The sequence below is a fragment of the Protopterus annectens genome, chromosome 7.part0, assembly GCF_019279795.1.
Source record: "Protopterus annectens isolate FY-2018-M chromosome 7.part0, PAN1.0, whole genome shotgun sequence".
Taxonomy (NCBI): domain Eukaryota; kingdom Metazoa; phylum Chordata; order Ceratodontiformes; family Protopteridae; genus Protopterus; species Protopterus annectens.
The window spans coordinates 1,982,814,726-1,982,839,448 of record NC_056739.1 but is presented as its reverse complement, the minus strand read 5'-3'; the positions used below and the strand labels follow the sequence as shown (position 1 = coordinate 1,982,839,448).

The window sequence follows — 24,723 nt, the reverse complement described above, 5'->3', positions numbered from 1 at the left end:
CTGCCTATCCTGTACAACAAGCATAGGTTCATAGGCAGGTTCATAGCTATGTACTAGGCTATCTGCCCGAAGGCATTTATAAGCCCAGCCGGAATGTGTTGGCTTTCGCCGCCCCCTTAGATTAGTTCCCTGTGCCTCTGTCCAGCAGAGCCACTGAAGTGATCCCCGGGGTAAACTTTCTGTTTCCCATCCACTCATCAAGGTTTCTCTTGAAGAGGGTTAGCGAGGAGCTCTGCCTAATGTAGATTGGAATCTTGTTACAGAGCACGGGAAGTCTCTGGGACAGGAATCTATCCCTCCAGCACGTCCTATTTACTGTTGTGGTGAGGTTTAGATCCCTGCAGCGTGTGGCTCGAGGGGATATGGTTTTCTTTAGTTGGAGCATGGCCATCAATTCTGGGTTGCACATGGTCTTGTATGTCAGGCAGAGATCACCTCTGAGTAGGCGGTATGTAACCGAGTACAGCTGGAGTTTCTTCAGTCGAGCTACATAGGGCATCTGCTTGAGGCCAGTGATCCTCTTGGTGAGGTACTTCTCTGGTCTTTCCAGTTGTTGCAGGTGTCTTGTAAGGTACATCCCAAATGGGGCATTGTACTTTATGATGGGTCTGATGAGTGATGCGTAGAGGGGCCCAATGACCTCTTTCGATCTGGATGCAAACCCTTTTGTGATTTGGTGGGCCACATAGAAGGATTTTCTAATCACTTTGGCAATGTGATTACCAAAGGAGAGGTTACTATCTACTTGGGTCCCCAGATACCTTATTACATCTTCTGTATTTAGGGGGCTACCACCTATGTTGTAGCTTGTGGGTACTTTGTTTTTTCCAAAGGGGATGACTATGCACATTTTGGCATTTAGCTTGAGACCATGGTTTTGACACCAGGTATCTGTCTCAGTGAGACTCTTTTGGAGGATGCCTGTGTCAGCTGGAGAGTCAATTATAGCCCCTAGTTTGCAGTCGTCTGCGAACTTGGTCAGCCATAGTCCTCCTGTGCTTGCCTGTACCTCTGAGAAGTATATGCTGAACAGGAGGGGTCCTAGGACTGAGCCCTGGGGAACGCCACTTGTAACCGGTTTAGAGTCAGACCTAGCTCCCTCAACTCTTACCATGTGGGTTCTGTCCGTGAGCCAGTTGGCAACCCATCTCATGACACAGGGGTTTATGTTCAGGCTGGTGAGCTTGTCTATAATGCCTGAGTGGGGAATGGTGTCGAAGGCCTTTGCGAGGTCTCGGTAGGCTGTGTGGACCACCTTTCCCTCGTCTATAGCCTTGGTAACTGTCTCAAAGAAGTCCACCACGTTTAGGAGACATGATCTGCCCTTAACAAAGCCGAACTGGGTAGGGTCCAGTGTTTGGAGGTTCCCAATGTCTCAAGATCCATGATGATATGCTCCATAGCTTTGCAGAACAAGCTAGTCAGGCTTATAGGGCGATAGATCCCGGGGTCCCTTGTGGCTCCACCTTTGTGGAGCGGAATAACCGTTGCTATGCACCACTCTGTGGGCACGTAGCCTGTGGAGAGGCTGAGTTTAAACAGTGTGTTTAGGTGAGGGGTTAGTTCATCTTTGAGCTCATGAAGGACGCAGCCTGGGACACCGTCCGGTCCCATTTATGCTCTGTTTTTGGCTTTGGAGAGGGCTGTTTTAACCTGAGTGTCTGTGATTTCAGGGGCACTACATTCTTCTGGTATAGTTATGGGCCCTTTTGGGGGTGAGAGGGGGGTGAAGTTTGCGCTGAACGTGTATTTTTGTGCCATTCTGCACTAACTCCGAGCAGATCTGAGAATTACCACTTAGATTTTTGACACAGCTAAAGAATGCCTTGTGGTTATCTTTGGAGTCCATGGCAATTTTTCTTTCGAAGCTAGCCTCGGATGATTTTATGAGGGGAACGTAGTTTCTTGCTGATACTGATCAGGGATGTCTTCCCTTCTTGGGATTTTACTCTTTTCTGTACTAGTTTTCTCCTTCTATTGTATAGCTTGTTTATGGCAGGGGTCCACTAGCCTGGTTTCCTTTTCTTGGAGGAGTGAGTCTTGGTTTTGTTTGGGATAGCACGATCTATGCATTCTTGTAGGTGCCCGATGAGTGCATTAGTAAAGGATTTTGCAGCTTGGACAGCATTATCCTTTAGCATGGGGGCTTTGAAACTTTCCACCTTGGTCTTAAGTAATGTGAAGTTTGCTTTTGAAAAGTTTTTCACGGTGGTATCTTTGACTGGGGGTGTGGCGGAATGTGATATCCAAAGTGATTAGTTTATGGTCAGATTTAAAAAGCGAGGTGTTGACCTCTGGTGTGGAACACCGGTTGCCCATGTTGGTGATGACCAGGTCCAATATGCTGTCACCTCTGGTGGAGGTGTTGACCAGTTGATCCAGGGCATTTGAGTTTATAAATTCTAGGAAATGTTGGGCAAGGGAGTTTGTACTTGAGTAGTTCTCTCAGTTAATGTTTGGGTAATTGAAATCACCCAATATCAGGGAGTTTGGTAGGACCTTTATGTTTCCCAGTGTTTCCAGGAATGCCGATGGGGGTCCTGGGACATGGTGGGTGATCTGTAGCAAGCTATAATTTGAAAAGCAGCTTTGCTCGTTGTTAGTTGCACATGGATGATCTCTGAAGCATCATGCTGTGCCACTAACCTGGAGGTGTGGGTATCCTTGATGAATATGGATACACCCTGCCATTTGTATTTCGGTCCGGGTTTTGTGGCCGAAATGTATGGTATAAGTTGTAGCCTGTTAGTGCTGGGGTGCTCTCTGGAGCCTTAAACCAGGTTTCTCTTACTGCACATATATCGATTTTCTCCATACTGAGGAATGCCTCAAGTGCGTGCATTTTGAGGTTTAAACTTCTGGTATTAAGTAGCATTATCCTCAGTGTTTTGTTACTTGTGCTATTTACAGTGGTGGGTTTGTCTTTTGAGCCTTGCCTAAAAAAGGCACTATGGGGGTGGCAAGAGCCTTGGCCAGTATTTGAAAGCCTAAAGGTGACAGGTGCAAGCCATCTCTAGCGAAGCAGTGTGGCTTGTCAAGCATGTCATCCCAGGCTGACAGACACTGGATCCGCTTTGAATGACACCAGAAGCTTAGCCAATTGTTGAAATTGATAATTTTTTTCTCTATAACGTGGTATCATTCTTTGTGGGGGCAGGATGCTACTCAGGGTCAGGGTCATACCGGCCTGGGCTACGTGATCAGAGAACTCCTCCATGTCTCTTTTCATGTAGTCCAGGGAGGTACGGCTCAGGTCATTCATACCAACATGGACAATGACAAAGTCATATTTGTACTTGTTCTGGAGTGACCTGAGTGCTTGTGTTATGTGGCGAATCCTGGCACCTGAGAGGCAGCTAACAGTAACCTTCTCCTTGTTCAGCCTAGTGAGTGGGACGTCAGTGTGCCTGACTATAGAGTCACCTATTACTATTGTGTTGGGTATGTTATTTTGCCTTAAGGGCTGTGATTGCGTGGCACACTGGTTTGTGAAGTATGTGTTTCATGGTTTGTGTTGGGGGTGGAGGTTGCTTGAATGTCTGCTTTGGAGGTCTCTGTTGCTTTTGCAGATGTTTATTTAGAGCCTCCGAGTATGTTTTCCTGTATTTATGTGTGTTTTTTGCCAGTGCTGGATTCATAGGTCTATGTGAAACTGGTGGTGTGATGCAAGTAATTCCCTTGTCCTCTTGATTGCCTGGTCCAGTCTTGGGTTGAGAAAGCTTAGCCTCCAGTTTGGCTGCATAATTGCATCTCTCGCATGTATTAGTGTTTGGTGGAAGGAGGAGAGGGTTGTCTGTATACATGAGGCAATTGTAACATTGCCTCAAAATGCCCAGATTCACCAGCTGGACCGGAGAGTACACCTGAAACTGCCGTTTGGACATGCCTGAATAGGTAAAGTGAACTGTTTTATTGATTGGCTGGTAAGGTCTTATAGAGAACCTTGTCCTTCTCTACATTATAGGAGGGGGTCTAGTGCTAAACTTTATTAGTGCTTGCTATGAGTTTTGAGCAAGTGCCGGGATGAGAAGTGAACGGTTTGAGTGCTTAAGTTGAAAGTTTGTCTAGTTCCAAGGGAAAAATTGAAGAGTAAACTTTGTGGAGCCGGGAATAGTTATACCCTAGCTAACTGGAGCTGCCTAGCATGCAAAACTGTGCAAATGCAGGTTATATAGCAGGGAAACGAAAGAGATAGAAATTAGCCCAAAATGGCCAATAAACTACTAGTTTCTGGGCTGAAACCACTCCTCCAGGGACAGATAGGCTGCTCAAAGCTCCCTCTCTCACAGTGAACAGAGAAACTTCCTTCTATCCAAGTAAGGTATGGCAAACACAGAAACTTGTAACACAACCCTGAATTCAGCACTAACCTAAAAACTGAACTATACTAGCTTAGAAAGGTGGGAAAACAAGTTTTTTTTTTTTTGTTTTTTTTTTCAGAAAATAAAGCAGATGCAATCAAAAAAACATTTTAAATGCACAGAAATGGCTATCACACTTGAGTATGTAGCCTACAATAGTTAAACAGGTAATTTCAACACAAAAACGACTTTGTTAAAGTGCAGGCAGTAAAATAAGTACAATATGTAGCTGAAACAAGCTTTTTAAATCACAGAAACTCTAGAAAATTGGCATTTTAGGCAGAATTAGCTAAAGGCAGCAAGAAAATGCAGAAAAATGATACTTAATGACTCCAAAGTCTCTCTTTTGTCTCTCTGCTGCTGTAGAACTCTGCAGGGCACCAGGCAGGAGCTTGCTGAGCTGTATACTAGCGCAAAAACCTCACAAATGTGGGTTTTATAGCAGGGAAATGAAAGTGATATAAATTAGCCCAAAATGGCTAAGAAACTACTAATTTCTGGGCTAAAACCACTCCTCCAGGGACAGATAGGCTGCTCAAAGCTCCCTCTCTCACAGTGAACAGAGAAACTTCCTTCTATCCAAGTAAGGTATGGGCAAACACAGAAATGTGTAACACAGCCTTGAATTCAGCGCTAACCTGAAAACTGGACTATACTAGCTTAGAAAGGTGGGAAAACAAGTATTTTTTTGTTTTTTTGTTTTCTTTTTCAGAAAATAATGCAGATACAATAAAAAAACACGAAATGCACAGAAATGGCTATCACACTTGAGTGTGCAGCCTACAACTGTTAAACAGGTAATTTAAACACAAAAATTACTTTGTTAAAGTGCAGGCAGTAAAATAAGTACAATATACAGCTGAAATAAGCTTTTTAAATCACAGAAACTCTAGAAAATCGGCGTTTTAGGCGGAATTAGCTAAAGGCAGCAAGAAAATGCAGAAAAATGATACTTAATCACTCCAAAGTCTCTATTTTGTCTCTCTGCTGCTGTAAAACTTTGCAGGGCACCAGGCAGGAGCTTGCTGAGCTGTATACTAGCAGCATATGTGCAGCTGAATTTCTGAGAATGATTACTCACAACTCTCTCTGTAAGCTCTGTACATCTGGGCACTATCACTGGTCACACAATCACCATAACAGTCATTGTCGGGAAAAAGTACTACAGAATCACAACCACTCCAGCATAACAAAAAAAAAAAGATACAGAAAGGAACACTGCATAGTTAGCACCATGCAGCCCTATCTCCCTCCCCCACCAAAGAACCTAAAATAAACAGCAGCAGTTAAGCCTATTAGAGAAACAGTCAGTATGACAGTTAAGGTCTTCGCCTCCCATGCACAAAGTACATGGTTTGAAGCCGGCATCTGGTCAATGCTTGTATGGAGTTTGCAAATTCTCCCTGTGTCTCTTTGGGAGTTCTTCCCACCTTCCAAAAACATGCTGGGTGCTTTCGGCTCAAACTCACCCAAAAATGGAGTTGTGAGTAGCACCACAGACTCTAGATGGTGGCTAGACCAACTGTTCTGGACATCAATGGAGGTGCACAGTATCCTCTAAACAGGAGAACACAGATCACAGCCATATGATGGTGTAAAAACTGGCTCTGTATGATTTGGTCATATTGACTAATGTCTCCAGAAATGGGCATGGGTATTTGGCAATGAGTGGGTGGAGAATCTTACCTATGCCAGGGACCCATGCTAACAGTGGGAGGGGTCTATGTGCCTCTGTTGGCCATTGTGTGTCAGCCATAAAGTCCAGCAGCCTTGGAACCAGTTGTTCAGCTTGGCTTACCTGATATAGCTCTGTTGAGCGATGTCTGGACGAAAACCAATTAACCTGCCAAACATGAACTAAGGATTGTTACAGCAGTTTGGATTCAGACCAGGATGCAAAACAACCCACCTGATATATGCAATGAGACAGACAGATGAGAAAAACCTACAGGTGAGGAAAGAGTTCAACTGGGCATTCCTAGATTTGGAGAAAGCATATGACAAGTATTCAAAAAAGCTGATTTGGGCAATCCTTCTATGGTTTGAAGTCGAAGAAAACTGGTAGACGTAGTACAGGCTATGTACAAGTACCCAATAACACAACTATGAACAGTGTTTGAACTCAAAAAGGTTCTCCCAGTGGAGTGGGTGTGCAACAGAGTTCAGCTCTGAGCCCACTGTTCATACTGGTGATAGGCTACATTAGCAAACAGGTCGGGTAGACAGATCAACAAAGCTGCTATATGCAGATGATGTGTCATTATATGCAGGCTCTGAAAAAGAACTTCAACAGATAAGGGAATGGAATGCAAAACTGAAAGCACAGTGGATGAAGCTGGGTATAGATAATACATCTGTAACGACAGCAAATGGGGGAAACCCTTCTCTCTTGACTACTTTAAATCTTAGCTCTTTTATTTATTTTTTTATTTTACATTTGTTGAAATAAAAAATAAAAAAATAAAAATAAAATAATTAGCTCTTCTTTATTCATGTATACTTTTCCTGCTTGCTATTAATCACCTTATGTACTCTTTCAGTTGTTATGATAGCCTGATGCACTGCTTACATTGTATATTTTCTACTATCTCTGTTCTTACATTGCAAAACAGAACTATTCACTGATCATATTCTATATAGGTTCATAGGTTGCTACTAGGCTATCGGCCCTAGGGCCTATACAAGCCTAGCCATAATAATTCCCTAGCTATTTCTTCCCACACTATTTACTTCTCTGGACCCCTGTCTAGCAAGGCAACTGACGTGATCCCCGGGGTGAATTTCGTTTCTCCCATCCAATTGTCAAGGTTCCTTTTGCAGAGAGCCAAAGAAGCGCTCTGCTTGACATGTATGGGCAGTCTATTTCAGAGTCTGGGGAGTCTCTGGATCAGGAACCAATCCCTCCAGCATGTTTTGTTTACTGTGATGTCAAGGTTTAGATCCCTGGAGCATGTGGCTCTGAGGGATTGGGATTTCTTTAAGTGTAGCATGTCCAACAGCTCTGGGTTTGACATGGCCTTGTATGTTAAGCAGAGATCGCCTCTGAGTAGACGATATGCGGCAGAGTATAGCTGGAATTTTTTAAGGCGGTCAGCGTAGGGCATCTGCTTTAGGCCTGTGATTCTCTTAGTGAGGTATTTCTGCGGTCTTTCCAGTTGTTGCAGATGTCTTGAGAGATACATACCAAACGGGGTGTTGTATTCTATAATGGGTCTAATGATGGATGAGTACAGTGGGACAATTACCTTGTTTTTTCTGGATGAAATGTCCTTAGCGATGAGGTGTGCCACATAGAAGGATTTCCTGACTGTTGTGGCGATGTGGTTATCGAAGGTGAGACTACTGTCCACCTGTGTTTTTGGTGTTTAGTGTACTGCCACCTATGTGGTAATTCATGGGGACATGCTTTTTCCCAAAGGGGATAAGTATACATTTCTTGGCATTGAGCTTGAGCCCATGGCTCTGGCACCAAGCATCTGTTTCTGTAAGGCCCTTTTGTAGAGTAGCCACATCATTTGGGGATTCAATAATGGCTCCCATTTTGCAGTCATCTGCGAACTTTGTTAGCCAGAGTCCCTAAGTGTTAGCCTGTACTTCAGAGAAGTAGATGCCAAACAAGAGCGGTCCCAGGACTGAATCCTGAGGTACTCCACTTGTCACTTGTCTGGAGCTGGATTTGGAGTCGGCTACTTTTACAGTGTGGGTTCTGTGAGTAAGCCAGTTGACAACCCATCGAGTGACGTAGGGATTAATGCCCAGCTTAGTAGGTCTATCTATGATTCCAGATTGGGGGCTAAATAAACAGTTTGGAATTTTATCGTTGTGACTGCTCGCTCTCTGTTTCGCCTTTTGTGGTTTTTGGAAAGTTTATTTTTTGTTTCTTGGTTGTTTTTGCATTCTTTATATGGGGAACGAGACCGAAGCGTCACCTCAAGGTTCACTTTTCACTCAAGAAGAGCCGAGTAATGTTGGCCCCGGAGAAGCGAATGCCATGGGGAATTTAACGGCCCTAATTCAAGTTTTATTGAGCCGGGTTGACAGCCTGACTCAAAGGATGGACTCCCTTCCATCTTTCGGCAACACTGCTGCTATAAGGAGGACTTCTAGCGGCCAAGTAAGTCAGCAAATCCCACCAGGACAAAATCATTTTTCCTCTTCTGGAGTTCCTGGTGTTGGAGCTAATAATTCTATAGTTGGGCAAAGTATTTCACTTAATGCTATCCAGGCTGGACAAGGGATAAGCTCCCAGCAGAACAATAATGGAAATCGAAGGAACAGTTCCGAAGGTATAGAATCAAGTTCCTTTCCATCTACTGGGAACTTTCTTAATAACAATAACTTTTTTGGTAATGGAGCTACTGCTACGAATTTTCTGGAACAAGAACTGGCAGTAAGTAAGATTACTAGTCTAATTAATGAATTTGATCATAAACTGTTTTGTTGCAAAAAATTACATCTAGAAATAGCCTACTTGCAAGACTGTTTGGATAAGAAACTTATCCCTAAGGGCTTAAGACAATGGTGTTACCCAGTTGGTTTGGTAGAAGGGTCACCATTTCATCGTGAACTTGTAAACTTATTTGATAAGCAAGGTTTTGAATTTATAACTTTGCTCATTAATCAGTATAAATCAGAAATTGACATTTTAAAAGGGGAAATTGAATTATTAGAGCACAGTATTAAAACTGACTGTGAATTTTTTCGTTATAAATATGAGTATGCTCGCATTTTTACCAGCATTGAAGCCACTTTAGCAAAAATGCTGGGGCTTAAGAAGAAGAAAATTGCAAGAGACATGCATGATTATGCTAATAATAAAGCATACCCTCGTCCACCTACTACCTCCTTGGTTACTATTTCCAATCAAGCCCCTTCAGGGTCTAATGAGATTGTACAAGATGACCTTGATATATCTCATAATGGAGAACCTGAGACCCACACTGAAGAAGCACAGCCCCTTCGCCGTAGTGAGAGATTGAATAACCAAAACAACAGCAATAACAGTAACAATAATGTTTATAGCAGTAATTCTTGTTCTCAACAACAAGATGTTTCAAATAATAACAGCCGCCCCAGTACAAGTCATCAACAGGGTTTTCCAAGGAATTGGAACATGCAATGTGGGAACCCGAGGACCAACAGGAATCAAGGGAATTCGAGGAACAAGAGGAATCAACGCAGGAGATGACATTACGCCGTGTTGATAATTCCAGAATAATTTCCAGTACAGAAGGGGATTTTAAGGTTTACAATTATACCATCTTAAATGTAACCCAAGAAATGGTTGACTTTTTTTCTAAAGGCCTGTCCTTTGTTCCTGATACTACCATGGACCCTGTTAAGACTATAATTGATATGAAATTGTTTGTCCATAAACTGAACCTGAATGCCCTTATGGGAGGGATGTCTACCCTTACTACCTCTCTTAAGGTTTCAAGCCTCTTCAATCCGCCTTTACATTCTAATTTAAACACATTTGAAAAGATGTGCGAGATTGATCTAAGGGCTATTGCTGCCAATAAGGCTTGCAATAAGTATCCTAACATTAATATTACTAGGAACCAACGTGAATTTATGAACCTAGTAAGAGAATGTAATATAAGAGTGATGAAACCTGATAAAGGGGGTGGGCTGGTGTTTATGGATTATGACATCTATGTTGAAAATATGAGAAAACAGCTCGATACTGATGCATATGTAGTAGCCAGCTTGAATGAGGTTAATATGGCTTATAAAAGAATCAAGTCTATTTTGGATGACCTCTTCCTAGAAGGCACTATAGATATAGATCTACATCATTATTTGACCATGATTGCTCCTAAGTTACCAGTCTTATTTGGCACACCCAAGATCCACAAAAGGATTAATGACCCTCCCTTTAGGCCTATTGTAGATGGGTGTGGGTCCATAACATATGGTTGTGCCAAGTATATAGATAGTGTTTTATGGCCACTAGTGGAACAGGAGTCCCAAATTTGTAAAGACTCCTGGAGTTTTTTGAATAACATAAATAACATTCCATTCCACCAAGAATATTGGTTCCTCACAATTGATGTGAGGGACCTATATACTGTGATACCTCAGAAGTTGGGTTTGGAATGGATTAGAGAACTTATGTTATGTAGGCAGATGGATCACAACACTATCTATTTGGTTGAAACTCTTTTGGAATTAGTTTTAACTAACAACTTTATGGTCTTCGATGGGCAAATATACCTCCAGAAAACAGGGGTGGCAATGGGGTCACCCTGTGGAGGAAGTTTCGCTAACTGTATAATGGCATATTGGGAAAAGAAATTATTATTTAGTAATGCCTTATTTCAGAACAATGTCGCTTGGTACACTCGTTACCAAGACGACATGTTCTTAATTTGGAAAGGGCCTAGCACTTTAGTTCTGACTTTTATCAGCAGCATTTCCCTCATGACTGATTTTTTTGAATTCACTTACACATTGCAGGAGAATGACAAATTTTTTGGATATTCATTTGGTTAAGGATGTGGCTAATTCCAGGTATAAAAGTACCATATATAGAAAGCCTACCTATTCCAATTCTTTCCTGCATTTCACTAGCTGTCACTCTTACCATCAGAAAAAAGCTGTTGTTAAGGGACAGATGGTAAGGGCAGCTAGGATGGTTACCGATGAAAGTGACTTCATAGATGAATGCACACATTTGGGGTCTATGTTTACTAACAGAGGTTATCGGTTAAATATGATAGTTAATATTACCTCTGAAGTTATCCACAAGCGCCAAACAGGCCACTTTAAACCACTTTTGTTTAACAACAATAACCAAATTGTGGATGCAATAAGTATTCAACATCATTCTAGGATAAAGAATAGCGAACAAATGTTTAAGACTAGTTTTTTGTGCACATATAGTTTGGAGCACCATCAAATAAGGGAAATCCTAAATAAAAACTGGGCTCTTATCATTGAGGACAGTCATCTGTTTAGTTTATTTGGGGCTAAACCTCAAATTACTTATAGAAAAGCAGCTAACCTCAAATCAATTCTTGAGACAAATAAACATGGAACCCATGGGAAGAACTATGACATGCCTCGTTGTGGGGCATGCCAACAATGTAAACATGTAAGTTTAGATGCCAGAGTTAAGATCAGAGATAAGATATTCAAAATTAATGGTAGGTTTAATTGTGAGACCAAAGTGGTGGTCTACTCAGCTTTCTTTGAAAAATGCGCTGCTTTTTATATAGGTAAAACTGAAAGGAAATTGAAGCAGCGCATTTATGAGCACCAATATGCCATTAATGAGAAAGATACATTTAATGCTTTAGCTAGGCATATTATGGTTTTTCCTGACCATTATTTTAAATTTTCTGTGCTTAAATGTTTAAGAATTGATTTGAGAAGGGGGCCCTGGCATTTACAACTGGAAATGGAAGAATTGTTTTGGCAGATTAGAACTGCAGCTCACATTTATCCACGGTTAAATGAATATGCTTCAGTGAAACGTATTCTTAAACATCTTGCCCTTAGAAGATAGTGGTGCTAAGTTGAAATTGGCGTCCTTTGGTTATTGGTACATAATTTGGGGTTTGTGTCATTGGTTGTAAGTAACACTGTTTGTGTATGGGTCTCTAAAGTAAAGTAGGTTATTTCATGATTTTTAAGTTACGTTTATCTATTTATTTATTTTTTGTATAATTATATATATTTATTTATTTATTTACAATATATTTTTGTATATATACACCCATTTGGGTGCCCGATAGTATGAATTTTTCACAATTCAGTTTATTAGCTGCTGGGTTTATAATAACATTGTTTTAATTTGCAACTATTACGAAATAGTTTTTAATAACTTTAGTAGAGTGTTGCTGTTTTTATGTTTAAAATGCAACTTTGTTGCCTTTTTAGGTTTATGGTTACTACTTTTTATATTTATATATTTAAGATGTGGTTAGTGATGAAGTCGACCTGGTATGGGCTTGTGTTGCCGTACAATATGCCCATACTGAAGGGTGGCTGTCAGGCTCCTTTAAGGGAATTTTTTAAGTTTATTGATTCCTTAATTGAATTATTGTTGTAGTACTGCTTTTATATAAGGGTGCTTAATTAGTTTGGGTTTTGTCTGAAGAAGGAGAGGCATCGACCTACTACGAAAGCGCTAAATAAACAGTTTGGAATTTTATCGTTGTGACCGCTCGCTCTCTGTTTCACCTTTTGTGGTTTTTGGAGAGTGGGGATGGTGTCAAAAGCCTTGGCGAGGTCCAGATAGGCTGTGTGGACCGCTTTACCCTCGTCCACGGCTCTGGAGACTGATTAGAAGAAGTCAATCAGGTTCAGAAGACAAGATCGGCCCTTCACGAACCCAAACTGGGTGGGGTCCAGTGTTTGAAGGTTGCCAATGTCTTTGTTTATAAGTTCCATGATAAAACGTTCCATGGCCTTGCAGATCAGACTCCTCAGACTGATGGGGTGGTAGTTCCCGGGAACCAAGGTGGATTCCCCCTTGTGGAGTGGGATAACTGTAGCTGTGTGCCACTCAGTGGCACGAAGCCTGAGGTTAGGCTATGATTAAACATGACACTTAGGTGAGGTGCCAGTTCATTTTGTAGTTCATGTAATACACAGCCCAGGATATCATCTGGTCCCATGGATGCTGTATTCTTAGCTTTAGAGAGTGCGTTTTTTACCTGTGTGGCCGTTATTACTGGAATTTGGCAATCTTCCAGTATTGAGATGGGCTGTTTATGGGGTGAGAGGGGGGTGAAGTTGGCACTGAATTGATCTGCCAGGGTATTGGCAATATCCTTGGGATCAGTATATTTAATGCCATTCTGTTGTAGCTCAGAACAGATCTGATCATTGCCATTTAGATTCTTGACATAGTAAAAGAATGCCTTGTGGTTGTCTTTGGAATTTTTGGCAATTTTATTTTCATAACTAGCTTTGGAGGATTTTATGAGGGATCTCAGCTTCTTACTGAGGCTGGTAAGGGAGTTTTTTGCATCCTGGGATTTTCCTCTTTTCTGCAACAGTTTCTTCCTTTACATGTCAGCTGTAACAACAAAATATGTATTTTATGTATTGTCATATGTGGAGATTCTAATTTATGTATTTGATGTATTGTTTTGTTAAATGTGGAGCTTTTCTCCCCGGGCTTCCGATAAAAATGGGTATTCATCCCAGTAGGACTTTCCCAGTAAACAAATGTAAAATAAATAAATAAATAAATAAATAAAATGCTTTCTGAACAGATAGCAGTGATTTTCAACACTACTTAGAAACTGACTGCAGAAGAAACAGAGAAAGCAAACATAGCCTTCAGGTAGTATTACCTCACATCTTATTGCTGTCACACTAGGAGATGCAAGTTAGCAAAAACCAAACTGAAATGTCAGTCACAGCTGCTGCATCAACATTCCCCTACAACTGTCATTTAGTAGCCACCTTCTCACTTTTTTGCTTACTGAACTGAAGTTAAAACTAGCATGATACACCACTGTGATACGTTAGCTGCAAAAACAGAAGGATCCTTCCAAAATCCAACACATTCTGGATAAGAACGTGTTTAGTAAACAAATGTATAGGATACTGGTACATGTAGTCTATTCTGAATGACAGAAGTTATTAAAATGGATCAATAAATATCAATGCTAGTGAAACAGTTTAGTTTCATGTTTTCATGAGTGACACCAACAAGATGAGAAACTGTGATGGATGCTGATGATGTCTGAAAAAGAGTGGATACCATAGGAAGGACTGCAAAACTTAACTGAGAGAAGGATGAGAAAGAGTTGCACAGTACGCTAGGCAAAATTCAGTACAGTTATACAGTACTTAACTTAAGCTACAAAAATCTAGAAGAGGACTATATGGGAGGTAGGATGGAAAATAGAGCTACTAGGAATATTTGAAGCTGGTTATCAAGTGGACGTTAAACAGTATGTCAAGAATGTAGCGCATATTCAGTGAAGTATGCTGAAGAAAGGTATTTAAAAGGAAAGAAGGATGAAAGGAACGGAGAAAGGAATGAGGGAAGGAAAAACGGGCACAACAGTGATGCTGCCACTGTGAAGGTTAATGGGCTGCTATCATACAGTTTCCAATTCAGCAGATCACATTTGGAAAATAAACTGTTAGGATGAAGGCATTTCAAGAAACACATCAGTAATATGTAGGGCCTATAGAAAGACAATGTGAAGACAGGCCAAGGAAATAATTTATTACCCTCTACAGGAGAAACAAAAGAAAGAAATTAATCAGAGGAGAAACAAAGAAATCTCACAGAAACATTAAAATCTTTGACAGGGTTAAATAATGTATATGATGCTGCAGTTGTCAATAAAAGTCATGCTAATCCTACAATAAAAGACTGTGTGGCAGATTCAAAATGCAGTAACTGTATGACTGCACTGCACGTTTTATTACTGTTACATCAGAAGAGGCCAGAAGAACATGGTACTGTTAAGTGTTCCAAGAAAATGCTCTTTCATTTTATCAGGATTTTGAGCTAATGGGATCTATTCTACCTGTGAAAAAAAGGAGAAAAACAACCCCCACTTGAAAAAAATAAAATAAAATGCAGTGTTGCATGGGTTGTTGCAGTGTCTGGAATAAGGTTCTGTGCCTTGTGTTGACTGAGTGCTGAGTCATTGGATCCCCGAAAGCCAAGAACTAGATTAAGCTAGTAAATGGAGAATAAACTGAATGGAGAACTATAGCGCTTGTTATGTGATGTTTGCTTCTGGGTTACGTAAATGTTGCTGTTGTTATCTGCTGTAGCATTCTTTATTAAAAATTATACTGTGAAATAGCGAGAAGCCATGGGAATCTTCTTCTTCTTTTGGCTGCTCCCGTTAGGGGTCGCCACAGCAGATCAACTGTTTCCATTTCCTCCTGTCCTCTGCATCTTGCTCTGTCACACCAACCACCTGCATATCCTCTCTCACCACATCCATAAACCTTATCTTAGGCCTTCCTCTTTTCCTGTTACCTGGCAGCTTCATCCTTAGCATCTTTTTCTCAATATACTCTGCATCCCTCCTCAGCACATGTCCAAACCAACATAATCTTGCCTCTTTGGCTTTGTCTCCAAACCTTCCAACCTGGGCTGACCCTCTAATATACTTATTCCTAATCCTGTCCATCCTCGTCACACCCAGTGCAAATCTTAACATCTTCAACTCTGCCACGTCAAGCTCTGACTCCTGCCTTTTTGTCAGTGCCACTGTCTCCAACCCGTATAAAATAGTTGGTCTCACTACCCTCTTGTAGACCTTCCCTCGTCTGTCACAAATTACTCCTGACACTCTGAGGGAATAAAAGAAAAAAATGAGGTGGATGGGTCAGTACAGTGAATGAACTCTGAAATCAGCAGATCAAGCATGTAGGATATCTAGCAACAAAAACAGGTTAATAAGAAGCTGATTAGGATCTGTACGTTTCCTGGTTAGCAGCAAAAGTGGAGAGTAAATGACTTTAGCAGTCTTTGAGGATCGTTAGCTTTATTTATTCATTTATTTACATTTGTTGACCAGGAGTGTCCGACTGGACGTAGGTCCATTTTCAGCAGAGGCCCGGGGAGAAAAGCTCCACAGTTAAAATATACAAACAGTAGTTACATTGGATTTACATAACGATTAACAATTTGATTAACATAGCAATTAATTACATAGTTACAGATGAAGAACATAGTACAGCAGTAGACAACTAGAATCTTTATCTGCGAAGTACATAATAGACATTAACAAATGTTACAATAAGAAGTTCCTGTTGTATAATAAGTAGTAGGCTTATGAGCATCCGAGCTTGCTATAATCAAGGTAGTTAGTGGGGTGGAAAGAAAGGTAGTGGTTGGATGGGGTGGGTGATATTAGAGTGGGAGTTGCAAGGCCATAGCCAGCATGTTTTTAGGTGTGCTTATAATAAAGTTTTGAAGTGGGTGCATGATGGTACGGAGGTAATTGTGGGTGGGAGGGAGTTCCATAATTTGGCTATGGTGCAAGAGAAAAAGAAGTTATGTACCTACCATAACGTTCCATGTTAGTTGTCTTCATCTCACCTTCTTCTTGCTGGTTTCAGAGCCGATCCTCGGCTCTGACTCGGCCATCTTCTATAGCTCGAGAGCTGTTTACTGGCTCAAGGCTACCTGTTATCCCATGATGCCTAGCGCTAGCTACCCAGATCTTGTTTGTAATAGCTAACCCCAGACTCAACCAGAGAAACAACCTGCCCAAGAACAGGTTGAGCATACCTATCATACTCTCTAAGTCAGAAGAGGAAACAATCAGAGAATACTCAGCCAGTGAAACCAAAACTCCTCTCGATCCAATAGGACAGGGGGACGGAGGGTGGGACGCAAGAAGAGGGTGAGATGAAGACAACTAACATGGAATGTTATGGTAGGTACATAACTTCTTTATGTTAAGTTGTCTATCTCGCCTTCGTTCTTGCTGGTTGGGACAGCATCCCTAGCACCTACAATCCTGGGCGGCTCATTGGAACAGACTCTTCAGAACAGTGGAACCAAAGTCAGCTCTGCTCCTGGAGACCATATCCAGTTTGTAATGAGAAATAAAAGTATAAGGATTTGCCCACGTGGCAACTGCACAAATAGAATCCATGGGCAACCTAGATTGGAAGGCTACAGAGGTGGCCTAAGCCCTAGTAGAATGACCTTTCGGTTTGATAGGCAAGTCTTTGTTTCTCAATTGATAAATGAAGGTAATAATGTGAGACAACCACCTGGATAAGGTCACTTTGGAAACTGGGAGACCCTGTTTGCCTAGAGCATAGCAAAGGAAAAGTTGGTCCGACTTCCTTCTATCCTTGGTCCTATGCAAGTAAAAACGCAATTGTCTATGAATATCCAATTGGTATAATTTGTATTCTGCCTTGTTGGCGTGGTTAGGGAAAAACACAGGAAGGCCTATAAATTGGTTCAAATTATTTTCTGAGCAGACTTTCGGAAGGAAAGATGGATTAGTCCTCAGAGCAACCCTATCCTTATGAAAAACCAAGTATGGAGGACGAACACATAGTGCCTGAAGTTCAGAGACGTGTCTGGCTGATGTAATAGCTACCAGAAAGAGTGTTTTCCAAGATAGGAATTTAATTGAGCAGGACACTGCAGGTTCAAAGGGGGGCATAATTAAAGAGGTTAGTACCAGATTAAAGTCCCAAGGAAGAGGGGGATCTCTCACTGGAGGTCTAAGGAGAGAAGTCCCTCTTAGAAAGGCTTTACAGAGCTTATGAGACATGATGTTTGAATTAGATAACCCAACATGAAAGTTAGAAATGGCCACCAATTGAACCCTGATTGTAGCAGAAGTGGACCCAGAATGAAAGAGTTGTGCTAGGAACTCCAAAATTTCGTGGACTGGGGCTGAAAAGGGATCTATGTTCCTAGCCTCTGCCCAACAAGAAAAATGTTTCCATTTACTAGCATAAGTTTTCCTAGTCGTGGACTTGTGAGAGGACACAATAATCTCGCGCATGGCCGGGGAAATGCTGGGAAGCCTGGCTAGGGTTGGAATTGGAGCAACCAAGCTGTGAGCTGGAGTGTTTGAAGGGATTGATGCAACCCACCTGACTGATGAATCAGCAGGTCTGGAATGAAATCCAGAGTCCAGGGCTGCTCGCGAAGGTAATGATGCAGGAACGGAAACCATATCTGTCGAGGCCAGTAGGGGGCAATGAGGATCATTTTGCAACCCAACGATATAGCTTTCTGTATGAGCTTCGGTATCAGGGGAAACAGAGGGAAGGCATAAAGGAGTCCCTGAGGCCAATCGTGGACTAGTGCGTCTCTGGGAGAGTGACCTGGAAGTGGAAGAATGGAGAAGTAGTTGCTGCATTTGCTGTTGAAGGGGGTGGCAAAAAGATAGCAGCAAGGCTGTCCCCATTTGCGGAAGATCAGATCCGCAACTACCTGATTCAGAGACCACTTATGAGGCATGAGAGCAGCTCTGCTGAGCCTGTCCGGTATGACGTTGGACCTCCCAGGGATGTGCGTTGCAATCAGAAATTGTTGGGAGGAAATTGCCCACTGCCAGAGTCTAAGTGTTTCTCGACATAGGGGATAGGACCTGGTTCCGCCCTGCTTGTTGATGTACCACACACCACTGACATGTTGTCCGTTTGAATTGCAATGGTCCCAGAAGGGAGAGAGTCCTGAAGAGCTTGCAACGCTAGGAGCACGGCTCTCATTTCTAGGACGTTTATATGCAGATGGTACTCGTGAGGCTGCCAAGTGCTTTGGACTGTCCTGCCCTGATAATGCCCCCCCCACCCTATCAAGGAGGCGTCTGTGGTCACTGTGGCCACTGGAGGGAGCTGAATGAAGGGTCTGCCCAGAGACACTAGTGGGAAGACCATCCACCAGGAAAGGTGCCTTTTGCATGCTTCTGTAATCATGATCATGTGAGACATGGCCAGCTGCTGGAAAGACCATTGTGTGAACAGAAGCCACTGAAGGATTCTCATGTGAAAGCGGGCCAGAGGGATTAGAAGAATTGCCGCTGCCATGGAACCCAGAGTTTGAAGGACGAACCTGACTTGGATCCTTTTGCTATGCATTAGAATTTGAACTTGCTGGCGAATTGTAGATACCCTGTCTGGCGGCAGCCTTGCGGACATGTTCCTTGTGTCTAAATCTGCTCCTGTATAGGTAATAGATTGACAGGGCAACAAGGCAGATTTTTCGAAGTTTATTGTGATGCCTAGCTGGGAGCAGATTGCGATTGTGTAGTCCCTGGCTTGGAGAAGTTGATGCCTGGTAGTAGCAGTGAGGAGCCAATCGTCTAGATATGGAAACACCTGGAATCCTCGACGTCTCAGGAGAGCCGTGACCACTGCCATACATTTGGTGAACACCCTGGGGGCTGTGGTGAGACCAAAGGGCAGAGCTCTGAACTGGCAATGACTGGCTCCCAGCCAGAAGCGAATGAATCTCCTGGAGCGCCTGTCCATTTTGATGTGGTAGTACGCATCCTGAAGATCTATGGAGCACATCCAATTGTCCTGACCCAGAAAGGGTAGAATGGACTGTAGCGTAACCATCCGAAACATTGTTCTTTGAACAGACTTGTTTAATCTGCTGAGATCCAGAATAGGTCTCCAGTCCCCTGTCTTTTTTGGTACCAAAAAGAACCTTGAGTAAGTTTTGGATCCATGTTGGTCTGCCAGGACTTCCTGGATGACTCTTTTTCTAGCAGTCTTGAAACTTCTATGACTGCTTGGTCCCTCAGATTGGGTGGAACATCTGGAAGGGATTTGCTTGAAGGTAAGGGGGGTTGAGAGAAGGGAATTTTGTAACCTCCGGATATAATTGACCGTACCCATCTGTCTTGTGTTAAATTTAGCCAGGCTTTTGGGTGCAGTGAAAGTCTTCCCCTGACTACCTCCAGAGGTGGGCAGCTGGGCAACCCTTCAGGGATGCTGAAAGGGCATCTCAGAGAAGGATTCTCTGTTGCCCTGGTTCTGCGGACCCCCTCTGCCACGAGGGCGGCGTCTATTGTTGTTATTTCCTCGTCTGCCCCTGGAGGAAAAATCACTACGTGTGTCAGACGAGGCTCCCTGGGATTTTCAGAACCACATTTTACCACTCTTCTGACCCTTGGGGTAAATACTGGAAGGAGTGGAAAAACAGACTCCCACGGCAGAGAGAGTCTTGCCTTCTTGCTCACACCTAGTCAAAGTGTCTTTCACCTGTGGTCCAAAAAGAAAGGAACCATCAAAGGGGGTGTTGGTGAATGACGCTCTAAAAGGTTCCGCAAAGTTACACAGCCGCATTCATGCATGTCTTCTAAGGGCCACACCTGCGGCTCTACTCGCACCATCGGCTGCATAAGAGATGAGCCTCATGGAGGAATTGACTACAGAATTAAGGGTCGCCAGCTGGGAAGACACTTTTACTTGAGCTCCCTCAGCTGATGGATCTTGAAGGGTATCTCCGAGCTCTTTAAGGAGATCCCTCTGAAGCTGGGTAAAATGGCATAAGAAGTTCAGTGACCTCATAGAAAAGGTCGCTGAAACAAACATTCGCTTCCCATATCTGTCCATGGTCCTAGACTCCTTGTTAGGAGGATGGACAGACGAAGATGTTTCTGCTAACTCCTTTTTCGTGGCTACTGCTACCACCATGGCATCAACAGGAACACCTTTCGAAAGGAACTGCTTATCCTGGGGTGCTGTAATGAATTTACCAGGTCTCCTCGGAGTTGATTCCACTGTATCTGGAGCTGACCAAGCCTTTTGAACCACCACTGACATAAGTGGATCGAAATGCGGAGAAACCTAGGAGGTGGAAGGTCGGGAACCGAATGCATCCAGGAATACAGACTCATCCTCGGTAGGGGCTAGGGGATTCCAGTTCCCCCTCTGCTTAAGCATTTTGAGGATGTCTGAAAAGGAAACATCTTCAGAGGGGGATCTCGGGGACCCTTCCGAGTCATCTAAGTTTGTATCAGAAGTGACAGACTCAGGGGAGTCAATGTGCTTCCTCTTGCACTTCTTCTTATGAGGGGGCTCCTCTGAATGGTCAAGGGAGGCCTCGGAAGAAGAGGAAACACCCAATGGAGTGCCCTGGAGCACCAGTTCCCCAAGCTTGGGATCTGGAGGAGGAGCAGAGGTTGGCACAGGCACTACAGGGGACGGAGCCAATGGGGCTGATGGTGGAGCTGACTCAGTGGCCAGCACACTCCTCATGACATCGAAGGCGTCCCTGCCATGATGCAGAGAAGGCTCCGGTTCCAAGGAAATCTGAATCCTTCTCCGCACCGAGGGAGATGGCTCCGAGGCTGATGTAGGAGCTGAGCTCACCTGCACCGAAGCTCCGAGAGGGAGAACGGGGTCGGACAAGGGTCTGATGCCACTCGCCCCCTCGGAGCCAACGAGGGAGCCCCGGCGCCCAGATTCCTCGACGGACGGCACCACCGAGGGAATCGGAGCCGACGAAGGAACCAAAGGAGAAAGAGTTATTGGAGCCAACGGTTCCACTACACGAACCCCAACGAACTCCGGCTCCGAGTTCAATGGATTCGGAGGAGGAACATCGATAGAAGTGGACGGAGCCGACACCTGTTGAGGAGGGCTGGACAACATCTTGGCAAGTGCCTGCGACTTAAGCAACCTACTGACCACTCTCTCCACATCGTGATCCGAGAGCAGTGAGATGACCTGTGACTGCGCTCGCTCTGAAGCAGGGGAGACCGAGGAGCCGAATGAATCGATTCTAGAGAGGGTGACCTCAGCCTCTTGTGGCTCCGCGGCGGCTCCGAAGTTTCTGATGGAGCCGACGGGGAGACAGTCTTATCGGTTCCAGCCGGAACCGAAGTAGCAGGTATAGTCTGAGCCAAAGATGGCTCCACACTTGGAGCCAACGATTTTGGGGATTTCACAGGCTGTGTCTTGGCCTGTGAATCCTTGGGCTTTAAAAGGCCCCTAAGAATAAGCTCATTCTTACGATCCTGCAGAACACTTGGACTAAATGCATGGCATATAGAACAAGAGTCCTGCAGGTGCACAGCGCCTAAGCAATAGACGCAAGAAGTGTGCCCATCTGTCAGAGACTTTTTCTGACAGCATGAGTCACACTTCTTGAATCCAGACACCTTGGATTCTTTAGACATCCTGAAATCAAAAAGACAACACTAGCTAATAAGGAATATACAGTCTACAGAAAAAAACACAGACATTACAATATAATACAGACTAAAGTTTTTTTTTTTTTTTGTTTAGGAAGCCGCTAACTCAAATGGCTGGCCTAACAAGAAAGTATAAGGAAAGCCTCTAACCTAAACGGCTAACCTAACAAGAAAAGGCTAAGGAGGAGGAGGGGTAGAACTCTCTAATTAAAACGAGTTCTAAGAGGGGAGGGAGGACTACAAAAAATACATTCAACTACCACAACAAGTATAAAACTAAAAATTAGAATACCCTACCAAGAAAAAAGATTATTTCACAGCAAAAAGTACTATAATAAAGTCAATACAAGCCTGAGCCAGAAAAATGACACCTCGCAGCTGAAGTGGCAAACGAGATCTGGGTAGCTAGCGCTAGGCATCATGGGATAAGGGGTAGCCTCGAGCCAGTAAACAGCTCTCGAGCTATAGAAGATGGCCGAGTCGGAGCCGATCCCAACCAGCAAGAATGAAGGCGAGACAGACAACTTAACATTAGTGCTTCACCAGCAGAGTTATTGGCTTTAGTGATCTGTTAGTGATTTTTGTTGCTGGATCTTAGTGGTCTGGTGGTGTGATAGGGTTGGAGTAGATTCTGGAGGGATGGAACATTTAGTGGATGGTTTACTAGTTTGTTGGCGAGTGAGAGTTGATACCACTAAAGGAGGTGAGGGAGTTCAAGCCAATCCAGTTCAGACTTTTGAATATATTTAGAAGTTTCTTGCTATTTCAGTTTCCTATTCTGCAACCATTCTACTTGCAAAGAAAAACAATGCTACAATTATTTCAGTAAGGGCCCCAGCTTGCAAAACAGTTGTTTCAACCCCCAAAAACTGACACTATCAGCAGACAGTACAACCTCTCAGCTCAGAATACTTCACTGCCACTGTTGCTGGAGTTTTGAAGATGACGGCTATTTGGAGCCTGGGTGCAGACACACGAGTGAAGAACTGCTGTTTGCAACTGGATCCCAAACGATCTGTTTGCAGTGGGGTTTCATTTATTTTCTCTACTTTCAAAACATTTACTAGCATACTTACCTTATAAAAGTTCTAAAAATGAAAGCTGTAAATGCAATCATGTTTTATTGCACACTGTCTGTTTTAAATTACTGTGCTTTAATATAAACATCCGCGCAGCTGTTTTGTACAAAGAAAGGAAGGTGTGATTAAGCATACCCATCTTTAAACCTAGAAATGATCATGACGGGTCCAAATGATTCTTCGATGGCAATGAACATATGGTCTTCCACATTAGTAAATATGGTCGGCTCAAAGAAAAATCCTAAAAAAGAATTGAGAGAATGAAAGTGATCAACAAAATAACATTTATACATTGTTTTAACTGGTGCATTTTAACAATTAAATAACATGTACAGTTAGTTTACTTCATTTTTACAGCATAACAGTTGCATTTACGCTGCTTGGCTTGGTCATACAAGGCAGTTAAAAAAAAAATTATGTCCCTTATATTTCTTTGTTTTCCAACTGCGGTGGTGGTGCTGCGGTAGCGTTGTCGCCTCACAGTAAGATGTTGTCCTGTTCGATTCTCAGCTAGAGCGTCTTCTGTGTGGAGACATGCCTGAATGGGCGTAACTTCGTTGAAGGTTGTGTGTCAGAGATGGCAACTCGGCATGTAAAAATCTATTGCCAATCATTAGTGGACCAGAGTTCCGCTGTGGCGACCCCTAACTGGGAAAAGCGAAAGACACAACATATTTCTTTGTTTTCCCATGTTAATCTTCTTTGTGATTTTCTACTGACTTGGAATCTTTCTGTAACATTTAGCCTAGAATTGCATTCCAATGGTCAATAACTACCTCCATGAAGAATTTTTTCCTCAGATCTAGGAAATGATACATTTCTACAATTCGCTATCTATGCCCTCTTCTGTGTTCTTCTATTTTAGAGACCCCTGTAGAATTTCCTGACATAATCTTGTGCAACCTTATAATTTCAGTTTTGCTTCCCCAGTATGCAACTGAGAAAGCGTTCTCAGCTCCTTTAGTCCCTGTTCATACCACTTTACCGACAAACTACACACATTTTGGTTACATTACTCTGAACTCTTCCCTAGGGTCTAATGTCTCCCTCCTTAAAAGTGCTCTAAAACTATACAAAATACTCTGTATGCAGTCTTGCTACACTCTGGTGTAGTAGGACCATCATTGCTTGAAATACAACCCCTCAAAATGCATTTTATCATGTTAGATGCTGTTGCATCTGTCCCATGTTTTAAGTAACCCCAGATCCTTTCCATTTGTACAGATTGTAGCTTTACTCCTCCCAATTATACTGTACACCACTGTTACTAAGGGTTACAAGGATAATTGTGGACTCTCTCGCCTTTTCCAGGTCCTCCTTCAGACTACACCTGTTATCCTTTACAACTTCGCCTATCTCTGTGTCACCTGTAAACAAGGGGTAATTCTGTTAAAAGATACCCTCAGACATATGTCACTGTACAAATTAGGTAGTACTAGGATCTAAAGCAAATCACTGCAGTAGAGCACTAGTTATTTCCTTACACGTCTTTCTTAATAATAGCACATATGGTACAGACTACAAGAACTTACTAAAACTAGGCATACCCTCCAAATGGAACAGTCTTATCATTTGGTCTATAAAGCTGGTCATAAAACTAAATAAAATTTGACTAACAGATTGTTTTTCATAAACCAGTTAACTTGGACATTATTATCTTTTGAG

At 42.8% G+C, this 24,723-nt stretch overlaps 1 protein-coding gene across 1 annotated transcript in view; it reads right to left on the bottom strand.

The window, feature by feature from the left end:
* The window catches only part of LOC122807285 (cytosolic 10-formyltetrahydrofolate dehydrogenase), a 586,928-nt gene that overhangs the window by 47,751 nt on the left and 514,454 nt on the right, over positions 1 to 24,723 (bottom strand). Inside the window, exon 21 of the mRNA XM_044078406.1 lies at positions 23,194 to 23,299. Coding sequence (XP_043934341.1) covers positions 23,194 to 23,299 — 106 coding nt within the window. The remainder of the gene's footprint in view (positions 1 to 23,193; positions 23,300 to 24,723) is intronic.